We start from the raw sequence: 10,044 nt of genomic DNA on the forward strand, positions 1-10,044 counted from the left end.
TCACACTGAACCGGGGGGGGGGGAGGAGGCGGGCTACACGTGTTTCTTTAGAGCAGTGTGGTTTTGTTTTTGTTTTTAAATCCTTGGGCATAGAAAACTAGCTTGTCAAGGAGATAGCAAAGCTTCAGCGCGTTGCTCTCGACGCGCTAGCGTGCTGGGGATGAGGGAGGAGCTTACAGAGGTGGCTTGTGAAGGAAATGGAAGGGCCAGTTTGGTGTAGTCGGTTAAGAGTGCTGGACTCTAATCTGGGAGAACCCGGGTTTGAGCCCCCACTCCTCCACTTGCAGCTGCTGGTGTGACCTGGGGTCAGTCACAGTTCTCTCAGAGCTGTTCTCTCCAGGGCGGTCCTCAAAAGAGCTCTCTCAGCCCCACCTACCTCACAGGGCGTCTGTTGTGGGGAGGGGAAGGGAAAGGAGATTGTCTGCCACTCTGAGACTCCCAAGTGAAGAGCGGGGTATAAATCCAATCTCTTCTTCTAGAAACATCCTTCTTGATATGGGACTAGGGATGCCAGCCTCCAGGTGGGACCTGGGGCTCCCCTGGAGTTACAGCTCATCTCCAGACGACAGAGATCAGTTCCCCTGGAGAAAATGGAGGCTTTGGAGGGTGGACTCTGTGGCATTGTACCCCCCTGTCCTCCCCAGGCTCCACCCCCCAAATCTCCAACCTGGATCTGGCAGCTCTGCCCGCCCCATCCCCTGAAAGTGGCCTTAGGGTGGGGTACAACATAGCAATAAAACATATAAAAATTAATACAATTCAAGCAAAAAGCTAAACCCCAATTTACATGATGGCAAGATGGTAGCATATAGGCCATAGGAGTATTAACTGTGTGTGGCACCAGAAGGGCCACTTAGATCATAATTAGGCCTAGCCCCCATGCAGTAACCTAAGTTAGTATACTAGTCCACATAGCTGGATAAAGGCGGCGGGGAGGGGAGGCCAGATATGGTGAGGCAATTCTGATTAGAAAACTAGTGAGTCTTAGGGAAGGCATGGGAATCTTGACTATTTTCCCATATGAAACAAGTTACATGTATGTAGCAAATTAGCGTGTTAAAGGGAAGGTCAGGCTAGGGTCTTCCTTCTTTCTTGGCATGGCGATGCTTTCCCATGAGGGCAAAATGCTAGAATGAAAGGGCATCCAGTGAAGGTGATGGGCAGTAGATTCAGGACGGACAGAAGGAAAGACTTCTTCACACAGCGAGTGATTAAAATGTGGCATTCGCTGCCAGAGGATGTAGTGATGGCCACAGGCATGGATGGCTTTAAAGGGACAGTAGATTCATGGAGGGTAGGTCTATCAGTGGAAACTAGCCCTGGTGACTGAAGAGAACCTCCACACTCAATATACAGTCAGCCTCTGAATCCCAGATCCAGCAGGCAACATCAGGGGAAGGCCTCAGCCTCCATGCCCTGTTGTTGGCCTTCCAGAGGAACTGGTTGGTCATTGTGTGAGACAGGATGCTGGACTAGATGGACCACTGGTCTGATCCAGTAGGACTCTTATGTCCTTATGAGCAAAGAATTTGTATGTGGAAGATTCAAAACTGGCAGTAGGCTGAGCTTGCGGCTGTACACCAGGATAGTGGCAGTGGTTAGCTTTGAACTAGGATCTGGGAGACCCGGGTTCAAATCCCCCCTCTGCCATGGAGGCTTGCTGGGAGACCTTGGGCCAGTCACACACCCTCTCAGCCTAACCTACCTCACGGGTTGTTGTGAGGATAAATACAGGAGGAGGGAATAATGGTGTTCGTAAGCTGTTTTGGGCCCCCGCTGAAGAGAAAAAAGGGGATAAATATCTAACTAAATAAAATAGTCTACTGGGTATAGCACTGATTGGATATTTGCCCATGTAGCAGAAATTGTGTAACATAGAATGCTAGATGTCAAGGCAAAGATTGTTCTCTTGTGTATAAAAATGGCTTCTTCCACATGAAAGGCATGTTGTGTGAAGATGGGGTTCTTTCTCTCTGGTGTACTAGTGTTGTGTGTGCATTTTTCTTTTTTTGGAGGGGGGATTAATATGGAAGAGAATTCTGTGCAACCAAAAGTGGTACAACCCAGATGCAGGTTTACCACTTTAGTGCCCCCTCCGCACTTCAGATAGTCAGATTTGGCGGTTCTAATTCTGTATCCACACCCACCTACCTGGAAAGTGTATTTTAATGGGGGGTTTTATGCTTGGTGTACAGCTCGCCCAGTAGTGGTCTGTGGGCCACATCCAGCTCACTAAGGGTATTCCGTGCTTTCCGTTGTCTGCCACACATTTCAGGGTCTGTGGACAAAGGGTTAGTCAGTGCTGTCCACTGAGATGGGGTCTTTTGGCCACCCACCCTCCATCCCTTCTTCAGAATCGTTGTCTGATAAAGCTACTCATCAACAAGAATCTTGAGCAGGAGCCTTCAACCTTTCTAAACCTGGGGCTCACCTTTAATCCCCAGGCAGCATGGAACCCACTAGCTGCTGGCATGTGACATCACAGTCATGTGACAGGAAGAGGGGTAGCCACTGTTAGGACCTCAACAGTGACAAGGCCAGGACCCTGGACGGTGGAAAGAGACATGGACATAGTGGAGAACTCTGCAGTGAGAACCAAGCCAAGGGTCACAGCTATGGAGGAGTCTTCCCCACCATGGCGTGACCTTGGCTCACTCTCCTGCTTTTCCTCGCAGCATGCCAAAGACAGGACAAGAGGCACAGGAAGTCTTTCCAAAAGCAGCAAAAAGAAATTTGGGGACCTCTCAATCCAGCTAGTGGGGCTCTGTGACCACTGATCTAGAGGCAAGAACAAATGAACTAAAATGTTCTAGGTTGTGGGGAGGGGAGAGGGTTGTTTTATTAGGTCACACTTGATAGTTTGTAACCTAAAAGAAAAACAGAACAAAGTTTGTCAGCTTTTCTGCCTGGGTCCTTGGGAGCAGTTCCTTCACATTGCAGGTGACACGCTGGTTCCTTTGGGTGTCTGCATTAAGGAAGGGGCTCTCTTCTGTTTGTGGCTCAAAAAGTTCCTCTTGACTGGTAGGTAGATGTCTGCGTAGTCTGAAACTTGTATACTTCTGTGCATACAGAAATTGACCAGTGCACTATGGGCTGTGCATTTGTTTAACTGTTCTTATAATGGAGCTTACAATGATGTCTACACATCATTGCCTACCTTAGCTAAAACTTAAGCTCTCCCCTGTTGCAGTGCTGCTATTAAAACAGCTTCTATTTTGTTTGCAAACTTTCAGGATCCCTCTGGTGAAGTTGTACAACAAGAAGCAAAGCAGAGGTATGGGCTGCTGCTGTTATACATAATGTGGTCTAGAAACCTGAATGCATTTGAACCTTTTTTGTATAGTTCTGGCCGCTGTAATTATAAAATATTGGGAAGTGGATATCTATTCACTGCATTCTTCTGCTAAGCGGTTCTATCAGGGCTAGCTTGACTAGTCTGCCTCCGCATTCAGAGGCACCAGTCCTCTGAATCCCAGAGCCAGGAGGCAACATCAGGGGAAGGCCTTGGCCTCCATGCCCTGTTGTTGGACTTCCAGAGGAACTGGTTTGGCCACTGAGTGAGACAGGATGCTGGACTAGACGGACCGCTGGTCTGATCCAGCAGGGCTCTTCTTAGGTTCTAATGTGACAGCCCACAGTTAGAGGTCAGTTGCCTGCAAGCAATTTTTCATTTTGCAGAGGCAGCCAATGAGTGGCCCAGCCTCACTTAAGGAGGCCTACAAAAAGCCACTAATTGGCTGCCTCTGCAAAGTAAGGTTGCAGGCAGCTGACTCTTTAAGTAAGGTTGGAACGCGGTGGCTCAGAGGGTAAGACGCTGAGCTGCAGACCGGAAGGTCTGTAGTTCAGCAGTTCGAGACCCGAGTGCTGTGTGACGGAGTGAGCTCCCGTCTCTGCCCCCAGATTCTGCCAACCTAGCAGTTCAAAAGCAAGAAATTGCAAGTAGATAAATAGGTACTGCTTCGGTGAGAAGGTAACAGCATTCCATGTACCTCAGCATCTAGTCATGCCAGCCACATGACCACAGAAATGTCTTCGGACAATGCTGGCTCTTCAGCTTGGAAACTGAGATGAGCACTGCCCACTAGAGTTTGATTCGACTAGCCTTTGAGCAAGGGAAACCTTTACCTTTAAGTAAGGTTCCTGCTCCCTTCTTTTTTTGCCTTGGGAGCCGATAAATAAAACTAACACACAAAAGGTTGCTAATCTTCCAGTATCATGATACTGCTGCTAAATGGAGCTGGAATTTCCATATGTGAGAGTTTTGGTACTGAGCCACAAATAATCTTAGGCCTGCTTTTGAGCTGAATGGGGGGGTTGTCTTTCAATTAATAGTCAATTCGTTCACTCTTATAAGTCTCCCTCGTGAACACAGTGTGGGAGATGGGACAAAACCGGACGCTGCCCTTAAATTTTATTATTCCGATCCAACTCTTTGCAGAGGTCAGCCATATGAAGCTTTATTTCTTAAAGTAGTACAGAGGTCACAAAATTGTGGTCATGAAGGGTATGAGGAATTTGTTGAATGTCTTATGCTGAAGATATTTGGGATGTTGGTGGGGGGAGGCATTTACTGTTCAGAAATCTAAGCTACAAGAATAGCTGTTTGCCTGGTGGTTTGGGATGTGTGAACACTTTTGATACCTAAGTTGGTGCTTTGCTGATTCACAGGGACAGTGCCTATAATAATGGCTGCATGCAGATTGTAAAAACGAAGCTGTTTGTGGCTGCCTCTCATACAGCGTGCTCCCAAATCCCTTCTGACCCTGAAATTTTCCCTGTGCTTCTTTTGTTATTAAAGGGAGGTGGAAATGAGGAATAACATCTTGGCTCAGGTTTTGGATCAGGCAGCTCGTGCCAGATGTAAGCATGCATGTTATCTTCTGCTTGATTTCTAGGACCCTAATTAGTCCTTCCCTGAATCAAAATCTTAGAATCATAGAGTTGGAAAGGGCCATGCAGGCCATCTAGTCTAACCCCCTGCTCAGTGCAGGATCAGCCTACAGTATCCCAGAGAAGTGTTTGAAGACATACAGGATCATCTCCAATGGAGAAGAAAGAGGGCAGTGCTATAGACACCAGTGTTCCCTCTAAGTTGAGTTAGTGTGAGCTAGCTCACAGTTTTTCAGCCCCCCCCCCGACTCACCGATTTTTGTCTTAGCTCAGGAAGGAGGTCTCCAGAGCCAAACTAATTTATGCAGCAGCCAAATCACTCGCTCACAACTTTAATGTCAGTAGCTCACAAAGTAGAATTTTTGCTCACAAGACTCCACAGCTTAGAGGGAGCACTGATAGACACTGTTCAGTAATTCTGCTTTCATGAACACTGTGTTGTCAGAGATGGTGTAGTAAATCTTCAAATAATTGTAATTTTTTTTTTGCCGTCCAAGTCACAACTGATTTATGGCGACCCCATAGGGTTTTCAGAGGTGGTTTGCTATTGCCTGCCTGTGCATAACAACCCTGGGCTTCCTTGGTGGACTCCCTTCCAAGTACCACGGCAGACCCTGCTTAGCTTCCAAGATCTGACATGATCAGTTTCGCCTGGACCATTTAAGAGTAAATATACATGCCACATTTTAATTCAGGATTTTCCCCCACAATGGTGTGAATTAACTTATCTGAAGACTATTCCCTGTCCTGTGTTAAGTTAAAAAACAAATTAAAAGTAAAATATTTTTTTAATCAAAAAACAACCAATTTTTTTCCTTGCAGTAAGTAATTTAGCACTTGTAAAGCCGGAAAAGGCGAAAGCAGTTGAGAATTATCTCATACAGATGGCAAGGTTTGGACAGTTAAACGGGAAGGTAAGTTTTATTCTATTATTTTTATTTTTATTATATAATTAAACGTATCTTGGAACTGTCAGATTCGTAAAGGGATGGATTTAAAGTTCAGTGGAAACTCCGTGGTAAGAAGTATAATACCCGAATACCAGCGGCTTCTCAGAGATTGTTGTTCAAAATAGAATGCTAGACTAGATAGACCTTGGTGAGAACCTGCAAGACAATATACCTGGCACTGGCAGTGTTACACATTCTAGAAGAAAAAACTTGGCTACAGAGTATTTAAAAAATTTTTATTTCATTGACTGTTAGCTTTCATTAATCTCTGCAGTAGTTTTTAAACCTCCTTTTCTTTGGTTTTAAAATAAAAGCAAATCGTCACAAACAGAGGTCATTTCGGGGGGGATCACGGGGGATCGCAGTTCCCCCAAGTGAGGTACGGGGGACGGGGCACATGACTAAGCCCCACCCCCTGCTTCCGGCCACCCCGCTTCCGGCCCTCATTCAGCCAGGAGGAGGCAGGAGAAGAGGGAGGGTAAGTTGCTTTCTCCCTGCCTCTTCCCACCCCTGCCTGCCTGGGGCCAGGGAGGGCAAAATATTTAAACACTCAGAGATGACGAGATGACTAATTATGGTGCCCCTCTGAATCTGCAAGCTGGTTCTGGGCTTCCGCCGCTGTTGTGTGTTGGACAGGAATATAGCACCATGGTATAATGTGAACTGCTGCTTGGTGCTAGTGAGCCTTTCTGAGACAGATACCAAATAGTACAGAAGGAAACCTACAAAGTGTCGTTCAGGGAGTAGCAGAAAGACACAGTGTGAACGATTTCTCCAAACCGTTTTTTTCCCCTGCATTAGATTTGTTTGGTTGTCTTGTTTCTTTAGGTATCCGATCAAGGATTGATAGAAATACTTGAAAAAGTGAGTCAGCAAACCGAAAAGAAAACAACAGTAAAGGTAAGAGACCTTAACATTTAAAGCCTGTTTGAAAGTGGCACCTAAACCTCCTCCAGAGGTGAGTGGGCGGGTGAGGGAGTATGAAGATGTGAGAAGCTCTACCAAGCCAGGCTTTTCGGGCTGCCCTTCTCGGTGCTGCTTCAGCCGTGCAGAGTGGAGTAAGTCTCCCCTCACTCATGGCCAGAATTCCCAAATTGCTTTCCTACTGGCAAAAGTTGTTTCCGTTTCCCTGATGGTTCCCTCTTATATTTTGTAGAACAAATGGCCACTGACGGGTATCCATCCCATTATCAGAAATAGGTTTGGTCTAGTTAGGGAAGCCCTGGATGTAGCAGTAGCTAAGATGCTGAGCTGCAGACCAGAAGGTCTGTAGTTCGGCAGTTCGAGACCCGAGCGCCGCGTGACGGAGTGAGCTCCCGTCTCTGGCCCCAGTTCCCACCAACCTAGCAGTTCGAAAGCAAGAAACTGCAAGTAGATAAATAGGTACTGCTTCAGTGGGAAGGTAAGAGCGTTCTGTGCACCTCGGTGTTTAGTCACGCTAAAAAGTCTTCAGACAGTGCTGGCTCTTTGGCTTGGAAACGGAGATGAGCACCGCCCCCTAGAATCGGATTCGACTGGCTTTCGAGCAAGGGAAATCTTTACCTTTTACCTTTACTAAAAAAAGGTGGTGATAAAAAAAAAAAAATTAGCGAGTTGGCCAGTATTGGATCCATTCAGTTTTCCAAAGGGGTATGTTTTTTTCAAGCGTGAGCATTGTTGTCAGGCTCAGTTGTCAGCCGCAGCATTTTCTTCCCTTAGGAAGGCATCGTGTATCTCCCACATTTCTCCTCAATGGGGATCCAGAGTGGCTTACAGTACAAAAATAAAGTGCAAAAATACAACAATAGCTAGCAGGCTGTTCTCCACCTGCCGCAAATGGGTGTTAAGTCTACTGCTCATACTACAAGTTCGTACCAGTTCTGTGATAGAGAACTAGTAAGCCACCTTGAACTACCAGGAAAATATTTAAATGTTTAATGTTTAAATAAATAGGAATCAGTACATTTTGTCGAAAGAGCTGTATAGTGTGTTTTCATCCTGTAGGCGGTTTGGTGAAAAAACATTTCTTGGCCATAAATCCCCATAAGCAACTTGCTGGTACAAAAAGTGTGTTTACATTTGAAAAGATTTACAGTGGGTGTCAAGTTAACAGTAATTATGTGCATCTTTAAGAGACAGTGGATCGATTCTAAATTTATTTTAATCAGTTCCCTTTTTTTGTTGTTTCCCCCCCTATTGTACCATTGGTGCGATGATTAGCGGGCTCCTAGGCTCAGAGGTTAAGATGCTGAATTGCAGACTGGAAGGTCGGTAGCTCAGCAGTTCGAGACACTAGTGCCGTGTGACCGAGTGAGCTTCCGTCTCTGGTCCCAGCTCCTGCCAACCTAGCAGTTCGAAAGCAAGAAATTGCAAGTAGATAAATAGGTACTGCTTTGGTGGGAAGGTAACAGCGTTTCGTGCGCCTCGGCACTCAGTCATGCTGGCCACATGATCACGGAGACGTCTTTGGACAGCGCTGGCTCTTCGGCTTAGAAACGGAGATGAGCACTGCTCCCTAGAGTCGGATTTAACTGGCTTTCAAGCAAGGGAAACCTTTAGGTTCCGTCTGCAGTGTGCATCAGCAGCTGAGAACTTATTTTAGCAAAGGGAATGTAAGCCCACAGATATGGGCTCCGAGACTCTAACAGCATCAGTATAGCTTCCGCCTTGGAAGGTGTGTGGTCAAACTGGAGCTCCAGAGGGCATCTGCAGCGGCTCCTCATGGCTTTGTAACCCAAGAGACAGTGTGGTGTGGTGGTTAGAGTTTCAGACTAGGCTATGAGAGGATTGAATTTATTCACGGCGGAGAGGTCCATCAGTGGCTAGTAGCCACGGTGACTAAAGGGAACGTCCACTTTCAGAGGCAGTGACCTCCTGAATACCAGTGGCAGGAGGAAACATCAGGGGAAGGCCTCCGCCTCTGTTCCCTGTTGATGGCCCTGCAGAGGAACTGGTTGGCCACTGTGTGAGACAGGGTGCTGGACTAGATGGACCACCGCTCTGATCCAGCAGGGCTCTGCTTTGTGTTCTCTACTGTGGAAATTTGCTGGGTGACTTTGGACTAGTCACACATACTCAGCCTTCTTCACAGGCTTGGAGAGAACAGTGTGAGCCACTCTGTGTCCCCATTGGGGAGAAAATTGGAGTGTAAATAAAATAAATAAAATAAAACCAGCCTAGTGGGGCACTGAATTTTCAGAAGCCAGAATCATGCCGCCACCAGAGTGGTCTGGGATCTTTCCCTAAAGCAGCCAGGAATCTGCTAAAGACTTGTCTCTTCACGTTAGAACTTTTGGTAAGAGTACAATGTTAGCTCACACTGTAACTCCCCCCCCCCAGTTCAACAGAAGAAAAGTATTGGATTCCGATGAGGAAGAGGACGACTGAGATACAAAGGTGGTTGCCGACTGCAAATCGTCTGGAAGACGTCGAGGAAAGTATTCTGTCCTGACCGAAGCATAAATCGAATGTTTACACGGTTTTTCTGTACACTTTTTTTTTTTTACACAAAGGGAAAACAAATTATCTCTGTATAATAAAATGAAGTGAAATAGTTTTCTTAGGTCATTTTTGTATCAAAGGCCGAGGGAGTTGCGGATGGTCTCCAGGGCTTCAGCTTTCTTTTGATGTGACGCAGCAAACACACAGACGCACACTGTCGTTGGCACCTATAAACAGTTTGCTTCTGCATTCATTTGATGCACCATACCAGAATGGGGAGTGAAAGAGTCTGGGTTGCAAAGGTTTTAGCAGAGTTACACCTCCAGACTAAATACATCTGAGAACGTTTATTTGTATATATAAGAGGGGGGGATCATCAGATAGGTGGTCATATATGCATAACATTCATAATCCCTTAACCACAATTAAGGGATTACGAACAGGCAATGGAGTTGTACATACCCTGAGGCCTATCCTCTCAAGTGTAAATCTTACCTATCCCTTCCCTGATTACTTGCTGTGATTATTAGTACTTATCAGGGCTTGCTGTGAACAGCAAATTCATGTTAGTGTTGGCTGTGGTGTAAAGGAAGAGGCATCTTGCATGGGTGTTAGGAATCAACATGGCTGAATGCCAGTGTTATAAGGTTTGCTGAAATAAATCCAAGGAAGAGTAGTTGACAAGCAAAAATATATGTGGCTCTAGGAAAGATTCTGGATCTTGCTGGATGATCTGTTGAATCGACAGATGTAGATTTTTTTTGGCTAGCAAGTGACATTTTGC

General features: G+C 46.1%; 1 protein-coding gene across 2 annotated transcripts in view; it reads left to right on the plus strand.

Moving 5' to 3' along the window:
• The window catches only part of PDCD5 (programmed cell death 5), a 13,285-nt gene that overhangs the window by 290 nt on the left and 2,951 nt on the right, over positions 1 to 10,044 (plus strand). The window contains exons 2-6 of one of the 2 annotated variants that reach the window (XM_015414885.1): positions 3,234 to 3,274; positions 4,799 to 4,860; positions 5,713 to 5,804; positions 6,669 to 6,740; positions 9,159 to 9,252. In XM_015414885.1, coding sequence (XP_015270371.1) covers positions 3,234 to 3,274; positions 4,799 to 4,860; positions 5,713 to 5,804; positions 6,669 to 6,740; positions 9,159 to 9,206 — 315 coding nt within the window. In that variant the 3' untranslated portion in view covers positions 9,207 to 9,252. Of the gene's footprint in view, positions 1 to 3,233; positions 3,275 to 4,798; positions 4,861 to 5,712; positions 5,805 to 6,668; positions 6,741 to 9,158; positions 9,375 to 10,044 lie in introns of those variants that run through there. The other variant, XM_015414876.1, reaches the window with a different exon arrangement.

This window comes from Gekko japonicus, unplaced genomic scaffold, assembly GCF_001447785.1.
Source record: "Gekko japonicus isolate JY-2015 unplaced genomic scaffold, Gekko_japonicus_V1.1 scaffold1649, whole genome shotgun sequence".
NCBI lineage: Eukaryota > Metazoa > Chordata > Lepidosauria > Squamata > Gekkonidae > Gekko > Gekko japonicus.